Source organism: Malus domestica, chromosome 01 (genome assembly GCF_042453785.1).
Source record: "Malus domestica chromosome 01, GDT2T_hap1".
Taxonomy (NCBI): Eukaryota; Viridiplantae; Streptophyta; class Magnoliopsida; order Rosales; family Rosaceae; genus Malus; species Malus domestica.
In genome coordinates, this window is record NC_091661.1 from 7,880,183 (window position 1) to 7,899,437 (window position 19,255).

General features: G+C 37.3%; 2 protein-coding genes across 2 annotated transcripts; both read right to left on the bottom strand.

Moving 5' to 3' along the window:
- Positions 1-11,225: 11,225 nt before the first annotated feature.
- LOC103420314 (cytochrome P450 71AU50-like) lies at positions 11,226-13,133 on the bottom strand. The gene is made up of 2 exons (XM_008358372.4): positions 12,154-13,133; positions 11,226-12,024 (listed from the first exon to the last, which is right to left on the bottom strand). The coding sequence occupies exons 1-2, from the start codon at positions 13,027-13,029 to the stop codon at positions 11,401-11,403; spliced, it is 1,500 nt and encodes a 499-aa protein (XP_008356594.1). The 5' UTR covers positions 13,030-13,133; the 3' UTR covers positions 11,226-11,400.
- A 3,071-nt stretch (positions 13,134-16,204) lies between these two features.
- LOC103409995 (uncharacterized) lies at positions 16,205-18,835 on the bottom strand. The gene is made up of 7 exons (XM_008348769.4): positions 18,608-18,835; positions 18,199-18,357; positions 17,750-18,082; positions 17,589-17,635; positions 17,271-17,333; positions 16,586-16,718; positions 16,205-16,398 (listed from the first exon to the last, which is right to left on the bottom strand). The coding sequence occupies exons 2-7, from the start codon at positions 18,323-18,325 to the stop codon at positions 16,382-16,384; spliced, it is 720 nt and encodes a 239-aa protein (XP_008346991.1). The 5' UTR covers positions 18,326-18,357; positions 18,608-18,835; the 3' UTR covers positions 16,205-16,381.
- Positions 18,836-19,255: the final 420 nt, after the last annotated feature.

Below are 19,255 nucleotides of genomic sequence, written 5' to 3' on the forward strand. Positions count from 1 at the left end.
TTGGATGGTCTCTCCACCCCGGATTATACGTGTTGGAGTATGGATCATGTCTTGGCTGATTTTGGCTTTGAAACCCAATGGCATTAGCACTCTCCCATCCACCATTCTCGATGAGTTGAGGACACTTTTCGGAAGCATGTCCTTGGATAGAACATACGCCACACACCATGGGTCCTTGAATCTTCATTCCTTCGGCCATCTGTGAAATAATAGAAGTAAGATTAGCTAACTGAGATTGAATATTGGATGCGGAACTTACCTCATGCACTTGTTGCCGTGGGGGTCCTCTTTGGCCTACACCCTCGTATTGTTGAGCGTTCAATGCTCGATTGGCAATCAAGATTTTTGCAGCCATTGGCGTTTTGTCTACCAATGCTCCACCCGCCGAGGCATCGAGCATTTGACGTTCTAGTGGTAGGAGCCCTTCGTAGAAGTATTGCAAAAGCAATTCCTCCTTCATCTGATGCTGTGGACAAGAAGCAACAAGTGATTTAAATCGTTCATAATATGTAGGAAAAGACTCACCTTCATCTTGTTGAATTCCACTTATTTTTTTACGAAGAAGAATGATGCGAGAAGTTGGGAAAAACTTCTCCAGAAACGTCATCTTCATACTCTCCCAAGATGTAACTGTACCGGGAGCCAACTCGTATAACCAATCCTTGGCTTTGTCCATTAAAGAGAATGGAAAAGCCTTCATCTTTAAAATACTTCCGTCAACGGTAACCGGAGTCATACTTGAGCACACCACTTCAAATTCTTTCAAATGTTTGTTCGGATCCTCCATGGACAACCCATGGAACTTTGGAATGTGGTGGAGCAAACTTGACTTTAACTCGAACTCTTCGGTTTTACCTTGAGCAGCCATGGGATATTGGATACACAATGGTGCGGCATTATCCAAACCCGAGGCGACAAGCTCCTTGAGCGTACGGTTGTCCATGGCTATACCTTGCTCTTTTCCACCCACTTGTGTCGTGGCCTTCTCTTCAACCTTAACTTCTTGCTCTTCTAATTCAGGCTCGGGACTAGGAGGATTAGACTCTTGCAATTTCTTTTTCCTTCTCAAAGTCCTCTCAAAATCACCGTCAAAGTCGGAGATATGCTCACGAACAGGTTGTGAGCTACGGGTCATAAACTAGTACCTAAGAACAAAGAAAACAAAACAAATCAGCAACTTAAACAGAAACTTAAACAAAATACAATAATTCGAAAGAAAACAATCCAAGAGATTAGCAAAGTTGCTAATCCCCGGCAACGGCGCCAAAAATTTGATGCGTAAAATAACTAAACACACAAATTAAACCCTCTTTTTATCAATTGTAGTAAAGTATGTAAGTAGGGATCGTTCTAGGCCGGGGATTAGGAGGGATTGCTAAATCACTTGGAAATTGACTTGAAAACGTAAAAACAAAGTTTAAAACACTAACTAGACTCAAAGAATGCAAAACTATACTTTAAAACACTAAAACAAACCAAAAGACTCAAAACAGCCCCTAAACACTCAAAACTACCTTAAACACACAATCTGGGCAGTTTTGGGACTCTAACACAAACTTGGACGAATTTTGGTTTTCTAATGAACTAAAACACTTAAAAACATAATCTAAGACAAGTTCTAATTAATATGACTCAAAGAAATAAGATGGGGTTGATTTTGGACGAAAATAATTAAATTAAGACAAGAACAAAGTAAACAAATTCTTAGACAAATTTAAGTGAATCAAAACAAATTGTAAAATGAATTTGAATGAAACTTATGGATGGAAGGCTAGCTAGGAGGTTCTTCTCCACACATGTCACACTTGCATACAAAACGATTTCCAGTTGCTTTTCGATAAGCTATGAATACTCAACGCCCCAAATTAATCGTGAATTGCACTAATTAACCCTCAGTTTTTCCACAAGTTATTGGATTGGATGATTGCATACGACAACCCAAAACATTCCCTACAAGTTCCCTACATGAATTGCATAATAGAGATACAAGCAAGAATCATTAAGTTCTATGAAAAACATAAGCATTGACGAGGCACTCGTTACTATGATTTGCATGAAACTTATGCCAAGAATTTACTTAACGTGATTGTGACTAGCAACCTTCACTACTTGTGAATATAAGTTCATAACGATTAGGTGAAACTCCCTTATATTCTAGCGTTAAATTCATGCATGAAAATTAAGCGTGCACTCTCAATCAACATACACAAATCATGTTTTATACGATCGGATAAGTAAATTGAATTCACAACTTATGAATCACAACTGGATGTAATCAAATCATATTGCAAGTATGAACATGGTTTCGAATCACCACCTAACTAAGAGGGGTTTAGTTCCTCATACTCACAAAGCAAAGATACATAAAATTAGACATTAAAATTAAAGGAAAGAAAACACCTAAAATGCTCCAACTTGGGTAGCAAGTGCATCCAAGAATTCTCCTTTGCTTGCTTGCGGCAGATTGCTTTGTGGACGGATTTTTGGGTAGTTTTATGATGTAGAATGGATGGGGAATGGTATGGAAAGGTTTAGGGTAAGTGTGGAGGAGTGTTTGAGGGTTGGAGGGTGGTGGAGAGCTAGGCAAAGAGGGTGGAAGAAGGTGGAGTGGCTGTTATGTTTTCTAGGCACTAGAATGGTGTTTTTGGGGTGTTTTGCTACCTAGGGTGAGTATGGACGAATTTATGTGATGAATGGTGAATTTGAGAGTGTGAACCCTTTGCCAAGGGGTGTAAACATGTATATATAGGCCCCAAAAACCTTAGAGAATCAGGTTAGGCTAGGGAGAATGCATGGCAAAGAGTGTATGTGGTGTGCAATGGTCCAAGGGTGAAAATGAAGTGATGATGCAAAGTGTGAAGGGTAAAATGGAGTGGTCTTGAAGCTAGGGAGCATGAATGATTGTGTACATTGCATAGAGATGGAAAGGGAGGTGAAAATGTGTCAATAAATGGGTCAAAGGTGCAGCAACATGTGGTACACAAGGCATGGGATTCCAAATGTGAATGATGGAGCATCAATTGGTGCATGTTATGGTTGTGAAAGTTGTCTAAAATTTTGTGGGTGAAGGGAACAAGAGGTAGCAAGCAATTAAGTGTAATAATTAAATGAATTGAAGCATGAAATCAGAAATTATGTAGGGGACAAGAGTGATCAAGCATGGCATGGGAATCCAAAAGGAATTCTATGTTGTTTTGCATGGCAATGAAGGCAAGTTGGGGTGACAAATTTTTGGGCTGAGTTCTTCATCTTTTGGACCATACTTCTTCACATTCTTGGCCTCTTTAGTTCTCAAATTCGTCCATCCACTTTGGCCCAAATATGTGACATGCATTCCAAGCTCCATTTTGCTCCAAAATGCTCCAAAATGCATCTTCTTGCCTACTTTGTCCATAAAATCTGAAAACACACGAAAATGACTTTAAACATTAAAATAACTAAGGAAACACGACATAAATGCACAAGAACAAGCCAACTAAGTCGCATAAATATGCTCCTATCATTCTTAAACTCTACTCTTTATTGCTTTTATTTTGCCATAATTGTCGTGATTGTTAATTGTGTTGTTTGCTTGCTTACGTGTGAGTCTATGTTTGAAACATTAAGGACAATGTTTGGTTTAAGTGTGGGGGGGGGGGGAGGGTAAACATAGTGTTTTTCATTGATTTTCGTGGGATTTTATCACCTATCACTTCTAGAGTTGTTTTTCACTGTTTTTAAGTGTTTTTTGTGTGTTTTGAAGTGTTTTAATGTGTTTTGAAAGAAAAATACGAAAATTTGAAAAAAAATAGAAAAAGTTTTGAAAAACCCAAAAAAGTCATTTTTAGAGTTGTTTTTGTGTGTTTGTGTCTTAGGGTACCTTCCAACACAATGATGAGGATTTGGTTTTTAATTGCATGACTGTTAAAGAAAGTTACAAACATGGGTGTAAGTTTGATATGCTCTTTGGTTAATACTTGGTTGTAGTTGTCATTAACGAATTCACATGTAATCACAAAAGAAGAAAAAATCAGTTTTTGTAGCATGCTTGAAGGAAGGAACTCAAACTAACGCTACAACCATGAGAGACTTGAGCCTATTCCTTGTTTGGAGAGTTATTAATCTATGATTTGTTGTTTTCTAAAGTCGTTGCATGATCTCATTATAGTTCCAAATACTAGAACTCATGCCCATTTCATTTAAAGCTTAAAATTGAGTGCATAACATATAACAAGATGAAGTTGTTTAGTTACCACCAGAGCCAAAAAGCCTTAATCCCTTGCATATGTATTGTAGATTTAACCCCTTTGAGCCTTATTTAGCCTATTTTCTTTGTTAGCCACATTATCCTTACCTAGCCTAGAATAGGACAATCCATACCCTTGTTCTTAAAGTATAGTGGAGCATGACTTAGAGGGAATTCCTGTTTATTGACATTATGTAGAAAAACAAGTGTGGGGGAAAGGTTTTTCATGAGAAATATGTATGGTTAGTGTGCCAAAAGAAAGGAAGGGCACGGGTAAAAGAAAGAAAAAAAAAACGTGAAAAAGAGAGAAAAAAGAAGAAAAAAGAAGAAAATAAGTTGAGAAAATAAGGGAAAAGAGTTGAGAAATAATTGAGAATGAACTCACAAGTATTGGTTGTTGAAGAAAGGGTCAAAAGTTTGAATCTGGCCCTATGTATTGTGTGAATTTCCCCTTTGTGTTAAAGTTGGTTGCTGCATTGAAAAGTGAATTCTAAGTGTCAATTTCATTACTTTGCTTACTATTGCTTTAAGGACCTTTGTTTATCCTTAACCTTTCTTTGTTAGCCAATACCCTTAGCCCCATTACAACCCTTTGACTTTTATCTTGGTTGTTATGTGTTTCAATATGTGGAGTTTAAAATTGGTATGAGCATATGGAATCCCTGGTTCTCGCTTCTAAGTAGTGGCATTCCGTTCATGAGATCATATCTATACATGCATTAATAATTCCAGAAAGTGCTTTCTTTGATTATAACATATGTGAGTGCTAGTCTACATGTTTACATCAATCTTCTCACATATACCTAGTATAGGGAGTGTAGTCAGAAAATTTGTGTGAAAATAAAGAGTATATCCGGTGAGGAATTGAGTGAATTCTCTAAGGCATGTTACTAAATTCAAAATGTTGCTTTAATTGATTAAATGCGAGCTAGTGAGTAGTGACTGCGATTAAGTATGGGCTCGAGGGTAAGGATGGCTAAAATCTATGTGAGTAGTGATTTTTAACATGTCATGTTTCATTGGAAATCCCTGAGGCAAATGTTGGAAGGTCTAGGTTATGTTTGTTTGTTTTGTTTTGCTCGAGGACTCGGGAAAGCTAAGTGTAGGGGAATTTGATAGGAACATATTTATGCGATTTAGTTAGCTTGTTTTCTTGCATTTTCATAGCTAGTTTCTACTTATTATAGTGTTTTAAGCTATTTTCATGTGTTTGTAGGTCCAAATGACAAAGTTGGCAAGAAAGTGCAGTTTGGAGCATTTTGGAGCAGTTTTGGGCCAAGAATGGATAGCACATGCATGGAGCAAGGTGGATGGACGTTTTTGAAGTTCAAAAGGCTCGGAATGTGTTGAAAAGATGAAGAAAATAAATTCAAGACAAAGAAGATAAGGATTCAGCTAAAAAGAAGGAACATTATCCAAAACATGTTCCAACCTTATCTTATCCAAACAAACGTTATCGTATCTTATCCTACCTTAATTCCAACTGTAAGAGGGAATCAATTGCATATTAGATCACCTAAAAACATGGTTCTAGAAGCCCTATCACCTGTCCTAGATTGGTGCCGCACCTAGCCCTTCTAAAAGTGATGTTTCCTGCAGCAAAGACCAATCCTTTTCCTCCCTGGAATCTGAAATTGAAAAGTCCTTATTCCTTGATGATTTGGAGTCCTAATTCCCCTCCTACACAACCTTGACGTGCCTTCTATTCTCCCTATAAATATATTGTGCCGCAGCACTCAAAAATCACCCACTGTCCATCACAATTTCGTGCCATACATCCCTTATATACATACATCCCTCTAGTGCCGCAGCTTTGCAAGGAGAAAGGAGAGGAGACCCCAGGAGCCGTGCTTACCATTCAAGACCTTTGGATTGCTGGAGCATTCTTAGGTGTATTCTATCTTTTGTTTCAATGTTGAAATTTAATTGTGTTTGTTTAATTGCAAATATGTGGAACTAAACTCGTTTTAGTTAGAGGAGAATTCAAAGCCATGAACATATATGTGATATGAATTGATTACATCCAGTTATGATTTCATAAATCGTGAATACAATTCACTTATTTGTTTGATTGATAACTTATTCTTGTGTGTTAATTAAGGATGCATACTTAGTTTGCATGCAGGGATTTGATGCTAGGATATAAGGGAATTTCACCTAATCGTTATGAACTTATATTCATAAGTAGTAAAAGTCACTAGTCATGATTGTGTTAAGTGAATTCTTGGCAGGAGTATCATCCAGTTCATAGTTACGAATGCCTCGTCAATGCTTATGATTTTCATAAAACTTAATGATCTTTTATATGTATCTCTATTATGCAGTTCATGTAGGGAACTTGATAACAATAATTTGGTTGTGTCGCTGAGTCCAATTCAATGAATTTAGGAAAATTTGAAAGTTAATTTGTGCTTCTCATGATTAATTTGGAGCATTGTCATTCATGGTTTATCGAAAGAATAACTGGAAATCGATTCGTATGCATATGTGTCATGTGTGGAAAAGGACCCTCTAACTAGCCATTCACCCATTCAATTCACCAATCTCGTTTCAAATTACTTAGAGTCTTAAATCTACTTGTTTATACTTTAAATTCGTCAAAAAACCCAATCCCCTTTACTTTATTATGTCAAATTAGTTAGAATCTGTCTGAACTTGTGTTTTAAGTGTTTTGAGTCTTACTAGTCTTAAATTCGTCCAAATAACTCCCTAGAGTCTGTTTTGAGTCTAATTGCTAATATTGTGCTGTTTTGAGTCTGCTTCGTGTGTTTTGAGTTTTTTAGAGTCTAGTTAAGTGTTTTTAAGTCTCGTTTTGTGTTTTTGAGTCATATTTGTGTAGATTAGCAGCCCTAGTTAATCTCCGGCCTAGAACGATCCCTACTTATCCATACTACAACTATCTTAATAGGGTTTAATTTGTGTGCTAGTTAATATTTATGAAAGTTGACCAATAACTAGGCAATATTTATAAAACTAAACCACTATTTATGAAAGTATAACAATTACTATACACTATTTATGAAACTATACCTAATAACTAAGTACTATTTATGAACCATGACCAAGAACAAGGCACTATTTATGAAAGTGAACCAAGAACTAGATACTATTTATGAAACTAGACCAATAAATAGTGTAGTATCATTCAGTTTAATAAATAGTGTTATAAATAGTGTAGTATCATTCAGTTTAATAAATAGTGTTCAATTTCATAAACAATATCTGTGATGGACGTGAGGTCCAGCGCATCAGGTTTTTTTTTTTCATATTAAAATTATGTCTTTTTCATTAAAATTTAAGTTCTTTTGTTCTTTTTATTAAAAGTTAAGGGTTTTTTTTTATTAATAGTTAATTCTTTTTCATTAAATAAAGTTATAACATGGTTTTTGGTTAAAATAAACTTAGCACAAACCCTTTTTATGAAAGCTCCCTTTTTTATTAAGAGTGTAGTTATTGACACTTCAAAATTCTCATTGTACACTTCAACATTCTATATTTAGAAAGAAAAAAAAACATCAGAGGAGTGCACAAAGAAATTTTTGGAGTGTCATATCAACACAGTTCATTTAAAATTTTAATATTGAATAACTTATTTTCCCTAATATAAAATGACTGTTTTTGTCACATCCCGGCCCGGGCCCCCATCACATCCAAGGCTCGACTCCACCGTAGCACGATATTGTCCGCTTTGGACCCCAACCACGCCCTCAAGGTTTTGTTTCTGAGAACTCACACAAGAACTTCCCAGTGGGTCACCCATCCTGGGATTGCTCTTGCGCAAACTCGCTTAACTTCGAAGTTCCAATGGGATCCGAAGTTAGTGAACTCCCAAAAAGCCTCGTGCCAGGTAGAAATGGGAATATATATATATAAGGCTTACAGAATCCATTCTCATGGACAATGTGGGTGTTACAGTTTTGGCCCAAAATGTTTTTATGATAATGTTTTTTTTTTCTGGGAATACACCATCAAGCCCAATGTGAAATAACCTACATCTCAAGAATATTTTTTTCTCAAATCTCATACCTATTTTCATCCTCCATTGTAGAATAAAATAATCCTAAACCCACAAAACACATATCCGCACATTTCGATGAAAAACCAATTTACGTTTTATGAGTGAAACATAGAATCGAAAGTTTAGAGGCTCTACAAGAGGTATGACTTAATATTTTGCATCAACTTAAGTGATGTCATATGGATGTTCAAAACCTAAACAACGAGACAATCTTTAAAATTGTAAAGAGACTTTGGTAGTAAACACATTTCAATAGATCTCTACCGAAAATATAGAGACACTCATTTGGTATCTACTAACGATTTAAAACAATTTCGGTTGGAACTGTATACGTTTTTTGTTGGAAGCTACTGAACTTTTAAAACAATTTATTCCTAGAGATTTTGGGGTTGAGAGGGTGGTTTGGAAAGTTAAGTGGGTGTATTAAGATAATTCTTTATTTGAAAAGTATATGTGAGGTGTTTTCAGTAAGTGAGGTCGATTTAACAAATTGTGTGTGTCAATAAAACCATACCCTTATTAACTTAATCTCACAAGAACGTCCATAAACCTAGAGTTATTTTATTGACACCTCACACAATTTTAATATTAAAGTACTTATAGTCTGTATCTGTATTTAGGCCCTATGAGAGTTTAAATTTTTTATAAATAAAATTAAAATTAAAAATACCCCCCAAGTCGTTTTTAACTATAGATAACTTGTATCCTAAGATTCTTATTCTTCAACCTCTCAAACCACTCTCCCACCTTCCATTGTTAAACAAAGCCCTAACTGTAAATGCCTTGGTGAAAAAACTTATTTTTGAATGGAGCATGACATCGTCTGTTTGGAGGCTCCCTATGCGGTATGACTTCAATTTTGTTTAATTATTTTATATCAATTTGAATGACCTTGTAATGCTTGGGAAAACTTAGTTCCAAATTCATATTTTCAGTACGTCCCTACCGATACTTTTAACGATTTTTGGTAGGTTCGACCAAATAGGTAAAGTAATTTAATGGATACATGCTGAAATATTAAATCATTCCATTTTACGTACTCTTTGGTTGAAAGCATTGGAAGGACGTGTGACATTTGATTGTGGCCAGAGGTGGGCTGAAATGCCTTTAGCCTTTTCGGACCTCATTAAGATTTAGTCCTACCCTTCAAGGTGTAGGATACCTCAGACTCAGCCAGAAAAAGATAAAAAAAAACACCCAAAAGTTATCATAACTAAATGAAATTTCAGTTGTGGGAAGGCCTAGCTTAAAAACCGACTCATTCATTCTCCTTACCCAAACAAGCAACAAAATAAATCAAATTGCAGAGAGGATGTATTTTGTTTTTCCTTTTTGTCAACAATTGAATGGATGTATCATGTATCATTATGTCAAAATTTGAGTGCCCTATGAAGGTATGGATCCTGTGCAATTGCACAATTTGCTCCTCCTTCACAATGTTGTGTGGTACCAACGAAGACCTTTACTTTTATAGATTACATAACCACAATAACTTCACTCTTGCACTTAATATTACGGTCTAGTGGTATTCGTCTTCACTTAAAAGTGAGAGGTCTTAGGTTCGATTCTCGCCAAAGACGAATTTAAACCATATTATTATAGCTAGCCCATTGGTGAGACTAAACTCACCCTCTTCCCTTAGACCATCTCTAACCCTGGCCTATAACCTATTTTTTCCTTTCTATTCCCCCCCCCCCTCAAATCCAACCCAAGCCAAGCTTAAAATTGGACCTAAAACCTAAAACCTAAAACCTAAAACAAAGCTGGATTTAGCCCAGGATTACTGGGGTTGGCCCACCATATATGTATATTTTATTTAGTTTTATATTTATAAATTCAATGAATCTAACAATTAAGATCTAATTTGATGAAATTCAACGGTAAAAACAAAAATTTAACGGTCCAAATTTAAATCTAACGGCTAAAGTAATTAAAAAAAATCTTTTATGTGTTTCATATTTTTTTTCATAGTGTTTAACGAGTTTCATGATGTCAGTTAGTGATTTTTTAGTATTTGTCAGACTTTAAATATTTTTAGATTAAAATATTCATAAAATTAAATTAGGATAGTCTACATAATTTTTTCTTTTAAAAAGGTTACTTTAAGAAAAATATTAGCCTAAATTCATTCTTTAATAATCTAGGGCTAAAATTTTAGGCCAGAAGAGTTTGAGCAGAAAAATTGTTTCTGGATTAAAACATAAATTTTCTGGGCTAAAATTTTTTTGTTTTAGACCAAGGGTTGGAGATGGTCTTAGTGTAAATAATATTTTTTGTCAAAAAAAATAAAAAAAATAAAATTATCCTCATCATAAGCGGATTAAGAATTCCAATACATCTAGCTTTTTCTTAATTAAGTACAAATAGAATAGGAAAACTCATCTGTCCATATTACTCATTCTTACCAATTTGGTATCAGAGCCAATCCCTGGCCGGAAGTGTGCCGACGAGGACGTCGGGTCCCTAAGGGAAGTGGATTGTAACATCCCACATCACTAGGGGTGAGGATCCTATAAGCCTTATATTTATATTCTCATCTCTACATAGCATGATGCTTTTTGGGAGCTCACTGGCTACGGGTTCCATAGGAACTCCGAAGTTAAGCGAGAAAGAGGCTAGAGCATTCCCAGGATAGGTGACCCACTGGGAAGTTCTGCTTGCGTGAGTTCCTAGAAACAAAACTGTGAAGGCGTGGTCGGGGCCCAAAGCGGACAATATTATGTTACAGTGGAGTTGAGCCCGGGATGTGGTGGGGGCTCGGGCCAAGATGTGACAAAGTGACTAAGAGACAACATTTTTTTAACAAATGATAATATCTACACTAAAAGAGAAGGGGTGCACTTAGTCCACAATGGCTTACAATAATATGGTTCAAAAATTGAACCTAAGACCTCTCACATACAATAAAGAGGAATATGACTAAACCATAATATCAAGTGGCGACTAAAAGACCATGTTAACTCTATAATATTTCTCCCAAAAAGTGCGGCATTGGGTAAATATTCCAATATATACATATGTCCAAACAAAGGTCTATCTTGAGTTATTTTAGGTTTTGGGCCTCTCTGAAACTGATTGATCAGTGTACAACAATTCCCAACTTGCTTATATTTGTTCTGCCAACAATTATTAATTTGGAAATTGCGCACATATATTATCATTGCTGACGTTGACGAAGGCGATAAGTAGGAAGAGCTAAGAGATGATTAGCCCTTGGAACCGTTAGACCGAACTCCTCCGTCATGTCCAACTCAGTTGGCAACATATTATTTGGAAGTTCCCAATCAAAACAATGCACGAGTTGTGCCACCAATAGCAGTACCATCGTGATGCCTAACTGCATTCCAGGGCAACCCCTTCGACCGGAGCCAAACGGAATAAATTGGAAGTCACGTCCGCGGAAATCGATATTGCTGCCATCAAACCTTTCTGGTATGAACTTGTCTGCATCAGTCCACACACTCGGGTTCCTGCCAATTGCCCATATATTGATCATAATACGGGATTTTCCAGGTATGTGGAAGCCATTAACGTTGCAGTCCTCAATGGCTGCATGGGGAAGCAGCAATGGTGCCACTGGATGAAGCCTCATGGTTTCCTTCACTACCTTGTCCAAGTACTCCAACTTCTCCAAGTCTGATTCTTCCACCATTCTCTCCATGCCGACTACATTTTCTATCTCCTTCTGGACTTTCTTCATTACCTGTGGATGCTTGAGGAGTTCGGAGAGTGTCCACTCAGTCGATGTTGCTGTAGTGTCCATCGAACCTGAGAGCATGTCCTGCAACGAAATTGTTGTCCAAAATAAGCACCATTACTTGTTTCGTAGAGAACCATCGTGATTCATATTCGCAATAGAGCAATAAAAACAAGCATGTCAATATATATGAATTAGTATCATATTACTTACCAACATTATAGCTTTGATATTGGAGCGTTCAATTCGGTACTCAGACTCTACTGATCCCATGAAGCCCAACATGACATCAACAAAGTCCTTAGGTCTTTCTTCGCTGGTAGACTGAAGATGCTCGTCGATGATCTTCTCAAAAAAGTCATCAAACACCTTGTGAACAACCTTCATGCGCTTAGTTAACCCCTGGAGGTCAAGTGGAGCAAGAAAAGGGATGTAATCACCAAAGTTAGGGGTGGCAGCCAAATGCATGCCCTCTTGGACCACTGCCTTGAAACCCTTCTCATCCAATTCTTTGTCCTTGTACTTCTTCCCGAACACCATCAGGCAACTAATGTCTGCGCTGAGAGACGAAACCTTGGCACTGAGATTCACAGTAACACGATCACGAGCAGCCTCTTGAATAAAGTTAATCAAGAGGGCAAGCTCTTCTTTCCTCGTGGACTTGAAAGAGTTGATCTTGTGGGCGCTAAGCAATTCAAGGGTGCACATCTTACGCATGGTTCGCCAATAAGAGCCATACTCGCCAAAGGACAAATTCCTTTGTCCCCAAGAGATATGCTTTGCAGCTTCAAGTGGTGGCCTACTTGCAAAATTAAGGTCATGTGTTTTGAGAAACAGCTCAGCAGCCTGAGGGGATGAGGCAATAATGACAGGAGCAAGCCCCAAGCGCAGGTACATGATGTCGCCGTGCTTTTGGGCTAGTCGATGCAGATCCCGGTGAGGGAACTCCCCTAACATGTGCAGATTTCCGAAAAGCGGAAACCCTCTGGGACCGGGAGGCAGTCTCTTCTTTTTGTTGTTGCTTTTGGTCCATGCTTGCAGCACATAAACAAGTGCTAGCAACCCAACAATTGCACTAACCCAATCCATGGCTAACTATACAGAGCTAAGGTTTGTGTTCTCAAATGGTGGACTAGTTTAAGTGCTGGTTTAAAAGCACTGTAAATATTTATAGGGATCTCACCACTAGGTTAGTTACAATATCAATGACATGAGTAGGGGCAATTTCAATCTCTTATGTGGGGATCCAAGCGTTCCTTGGTTATTTATCCGGCACTAAAAAGGGAACTAAAAACAGCCACTTAGGTTAGCCTGGTGGTGAGTAGTGATGGGTTTGGTTTCATTCAGTTTGGGTTTTTGCCAAAGCCGCAACCGAACCAAAAATTTTGTTTCGGTACAATTAGGTTCGATTTTCTTTCGGGTTTTTTCAGTTCGGATATATTTTTAGTTTGGTTTTGTTTAGTTCAGTTTCGGATTTTTTTTTCTAAATTTTATAAAACCTTTTTTTTTAATATGAAATTTAGAAAATGAGCTTGCATTGGTAGACTAATAATAAAAAAATGAGGAAGGTGGGAAGGTACAAGATCATATAAACAATTATATTCTATCAACAACCTCAAATGCAAAAAAAAAATAAAAACAAATAAAAACAAATGATCACCATATCCATTCCGAAAGCAAAACAATAGAAAAGCTCTTCCAAGTTCCAAAATAGGCACATCATTTGTGTACTCAATATAAATTAGTTTCTCAGAAGTTGTCATCCAAAACTTTCCTCTATAACCAACAGAATAACTTCCTTAATTGAACCAAGTATGCTTCTTGAAAAAGCCCTAGACGTAGTTTCAAACTTGGCAACAAAGTTTCACAAAAGAAACATCACAGGCGTACATTCATAAAGTGTTAAAAGGGATTCGATTTGGTTCGGTTTCCAAACCTCCAAAACCGAAACCAAACCAATAAAGTTTGGTTCGATTCAGTTTTTCCTTTTTCTGTTAGTTTTTTTTTTTTGTTTTTTTTCAGTTTTCGGTTTCGGTTCGATGTTCGGTCTGGATTTTTTCTGTCTTTGGTTTTTTGAATTCACCCTAGTGGTCAGGGTCGTGATAGGCACGGATAAGTAGACTGAGTATAGGGTTCAAAACCTTACCGTTGAAAAACACACGATCGTAGTAAAGTCTAATGCCCAGCCATGCCTGATTAATTTTGTGTTTGTTTCAATTATATAACTGATTAATTTTAATTTGTTTTTGCTCACGTCTCGATCTGGTGTCAATTAAAATTAGTAAGAAGTGGATATCGAGGAGGAAATAATTTTATAAAAAAGGGTCGCATCTTTGTTTCCTTGTGTTTAGTGAGTTTACTGGTTATATTTGGATGGATGTAAATATCAAGGCAAACTTGTGATATGATGTCGATCGTTCTTATGATTCTAGTACAGTATATTCAGCCGGCAGGCAGGCTGGGTCGTATTTGATTTGTCCAAGAAGCGATATTCTATTTAAACTAATCTAAAGTAGATGAACGGAATCGAGGTTTGAGTGCACAAGGAGAGCATACTATTGTCGCTAACTTGACTACATCCACATTTGCTAGAATATAAAGTGGTTTTAATTCAAGGGAACTTTAACAAAAAGCTCCCGGTACTGTTCACTTTAACGAAAAACCACATTTTTACACTAAAAAGCCAATCATGGTACTATTTATTTTACCCTTTATTTTATCCTTATCGTTAAAACTCAAAGTTATCAAACCCTTTTCATTAGTTTTTTTTTTTTTTTTGTTTTTTCAAAGGGAAAGTATCAAATCTCACACACAAGACAGAACAACACCTCCTCCGTTGGTAGATTAGGGACCGCAAAGACCAAAAAATTGTTGAAGAAATATCAAAATCTTACTCATGCCATGGCCATAAACAGGAACTAAACTCACATTTCTACAAAAGAGAAAATTAATTCGACAGATCTCCTGGTCCCTACAGAAAGGAAAAAGAATTTCACATTCTTCCAATAGGGGAGGGAGGATTAAGAAAATCTGATTAATTCAATAGATCTCCTGGCCCCTGCGAATTCGCATTGAATGTGAAGACAATCCAATGACGGTGATGAATCTACTCCTACAAGAAAAGGGTGAACTAATTGCTCTAAGGTTCTGTTTGGACCCAAAATAATACTTTGGGCCGAGTCCATGATTGTTTCCGGTCCAATAAGAAGTATTAGGAATATTCCTACCTTGGGCCTAGCCCAGTAGAGTTCAACCAAATTCTATCAGAAAATGGTTTCGCCTGGATAAGAGTGAAGTGGTCGAATCCTAGTACAATAAGGATTCTTTAGAAGCTAAGGATGCTTTGAATCAGAAAAGATGTCGAGAGTCAAGGGTTGAATCTGAGTGATCAAAGAACTTGGTTTAGAATCCTATAGGAATTAGGATTGGTTAAGACCTAATCAATTTGGGTTGAGGAATTCTAATCCGAGTGAAATTCTGACTCGATTATTGAGGAAATTGCTACTATAAATAAGAAAGGGGTGCGTCATTCAAGGCCCTCTAAATCAACACACAATTGGCCTGTGCAAACAACCTCTCAAAGACCTTGAGATTTTTATTTTCCTTTTCCCTGCCAACACACCTTCAGTTTGGATAAACAACACTGTGGAGTCAACCAGCATCATCTTCAATTTGCTTAAACAGCACTGAAACATTACAATTAGCCGACTGAGAAGCACCTTCAGTTTGGATAAACAACACTGCTTCAAGATCGACTAGTTATTTATCCAAGTCTCGATCAACAAGGATTTCCGAGTCCTTATTGGAAGAGGTCATCTCATTAGCCTTTTCAACAAGGTGAGATGTTACCGCGTTACTTCATTCGGCACACTGAAAGCTAAAATTGGTATTTAACTTCGTAAAACTAGTAGCCTTGTCTTTAGGCTCTAAAACCCGAAGGCTGAGACGTGTTCCTTCCTTGACCGCAGTCGCGAGATCAAGAAGTCAACACCGCGCCCAACACCACATTAACATTCATTACTCCTCGGCTGAGCTTGGTTGAAGAGTTGGCACGCCCCGCATTTGACCGAATGACATAGTTAGCTCACTAATTACTCGATCTGCGCACCACGTAGGTTAAGTAATTTTTAGAGTCAACATGTTCATAACACCATTGCGTTGGCATTACGAATATTTGAAAGGTCTGGTTGCATTTGAATGACTGGAATTTGAAACCACTAAATCAAATGAAGAAAAAGAACAGATAAATTATATAAGCGGAAAATGCTAAAATATGTTTCACATAAATCAAGTCTCAAAAGAGTCAGTACCACACGAGCAATTTTAGGTCCAAGAGTAGTGCTTCTTAGCACAATGCTACAAAGTAAATTAAAGAACCTTGGTTTGGCAAGTAATGCAGAGTCTTGAATCATGATTCACTACTCGAGCAATTTGAAGCCATTCATCCCTCTTCCGACTCTGCCAATGAGTCCAGAAATGAGAATGAAACCAGAACAGAGGACGATTTAAGTTTAAGGGACAGACTATTCTCTCGCATACATATTATTAATCCATCTAAATGATTACATGTGCCACAATGTACCACAAGAGAAGGTAAATCTGAAATTCAAAGTCCCAAATAATATTCACGGAAAGGAATTCATACCATGTATGGCTTCCATGTTGTCTTCCTTGTAAACACCGAGAGGTGAGCCATGGACAGATAAAAGCATCTCCCCAGGCTTTGGGAACCTTACCGTTTTGGGTGTCATCCCAATAGACAGCCTTTGGCTACTAACCTGCAACATAAACCCGAGTTTTCAAGGCCACTCAACGACTTTGTTGGAAAAAAAAAAAAAAAAAAAAAAAGCTAAGTACTAACTGCTGCCTATTCTTGTCAAAGCTCAATTTCTGTACTAATAAAGCAATAGTTCATTATTTGCTTGACAGTACCAAAATCACTAGAACGTCATATAATACTCTTCTCCAGTTTTCCCCTTTACAAATCAAGTTCCCTCATCAGTCGTTACTGTTTAAGTCCAAAGCTCTTGAGCACGGAAGATGAGCTTACAACATAATCTCCCTTATCCACGTATATTCACCGAAGCAACAAGTTTCCCTTGTAGTTTGTTAGCAAAATGGATAATCAGTTTAACACTTCTTTTAGGTCCTGAAGATAGACACATGTATACTTTGGAACTCATACACTTCATAAGCTGTTTAGGCCTTCTACTTGTTCTGAGCTATGGAAGAATATGTAATCAAACTAAAAGCTATCAACAGAACTACAATCAGAACAAGTGCCGCTCAATATAAACCAAATATGAAAAATCAATCAATTAGGCACAAACCCCAGGAGTTTGGAGAGTATCTTGCTTCCCAAGCATCAGAGAATCAAATGTCTCCTCAGAAACCTACAACAGAAATTTTAGAAAGGTAAATACGTATGTATACATATGTCTGACTGCATGGATGTCTTCACATATGTGTTTCCATGCATGCATGTCCGAGCGTGAGTGGGCTTACGGGTGTGTGTCTATTTAAACATGCCGTACGAAAGTGAACTTCTACCATAACTTATAGCGTGTGAATGCAAAATAAGCATATCACAACAGATGCAAAAACAATTCCGTGATTTTTAGGTGGCCATAAATAATAAGAGAACATACAAAGTCTCTGATCTGAAGATTATCAGCTCCCAGAATGCTTGTTCTCTCTGTCACAGATCAACTCCATCAGGTGAGAAATAAGCAAAGCAAGAACACTGAGGGTACAAAACTTAATCCTCTGATTCTAGTTCTCATGTCCATAGATTAGAATTTGCTAATACCTGCTTTACTAGAAAACTCAAAGCCACCTAAAGGCGGGATTGCAGCTGAGCAGCCAGAATAAGCCATGGACAACCGGCGAAAAAGAGTCTTATGTAAATCTATTCCATCATTCATGGACACATTTCCGTCTTTAACAAGCCATTGGACTTCCATCTGTCCATTTTCTCCATTTGATACAATCGACAGGTTTTGATAGTTGTCTTTAAAAAATTGCAATAAAGGGGTTTGCAGCTGTTCCTTGGTGAAATAGGAGCGGAGCAAACGCAATTCAGTCAGCAGATGTTCAATCTCCACATCACGAATAGCCCTAATGGCAGATATTTGCCGCTCAACTGCAAAAAAAGAAACGCACAATAGGAGCACACTGCAGTAGGTAATCACCAGAGCTTTACTACAAAGTACAATCCTAAATTAAATTAAATTTGAGAATCTAAAACGAAAATTATACCATCTGGGTCTGTGAATTGAGCTTCTTGCTTCTCAATCTGGGGCTCCTTATCATCGGCAACATTTAAATCTGGTTCGGGTGACGAGGCAACTTGCTTTACAGGTTTCCTACCTCTTTTCCTTGCCATATATATGATGATGAAGTGGTAAATTTTGCTTGCTATTATATCCAACAACACAGAGAAGGGCAAAAAAACCCCCACAAATCAAATCAACTATAAAATTCATAACGCGAATAAGAGCAAGAATAAATTGGAAGAATGTAAGTTGAAAGATGCAGAAAACAAAAGATCATTACAAGTAAAAAACGAAAGAAAAGTCGCGCAAATGTGCAATTTAGATGATTGAAGAGATGATGAAAGTAAGCAAAGTTAGGGTTTTGAACGAGGCAAGGCAAGAGGTATACTAACCGGCGACTGTCCGTCGGCGATTGGGTTGCTCGGAGCTTGTACAGTTGCAGTTGCAGTTGCAGCGCTGGGATGGGCAGGACCGGTTGCAAATGAGTTTGAATTTTGAGAGCCTGGTGGTAAACAGATTCGTTTGGGCGGATTGTGAAATTTTGATATTGGTTCACGTCTTGTCTCGACCAGGTCCAATACGACACGTACTTTGTACCAAACCAAGGATAATTTTGTTATGGAAAATTTTATTTGAACTCATTTAAACTATTTATACACCCAACTTACTCTTTGCATCTATTTAATTTTTAACTAAGCTATTAATATCTCTTTAAACCCAAATTTAATACTTAATATACCCCCATAAACCCAATTCAATAAGTGAATTTATTTTTATACCCATTGGATTTTTAATTCAGAAACTGCCGTAACAGGCTGTGCCACTTGACTGCTGAATAGTTACCGCCAAATAAGCTCATTGATTCTTCAACAGATGTAAGATTGAAATCGAAGAAGAAGACTAAGAAGATGGAGAGGAAATGGGGTTTTGGGAGTGAGTTTTGGAGATTGATTTTGGATTTAAGCTTGGTTTATGTGGCGATGTGCGGGTTTTATAAGATGGTTTCGGGTGCATTGAAATCAATTCTGTCGCTGGAGATG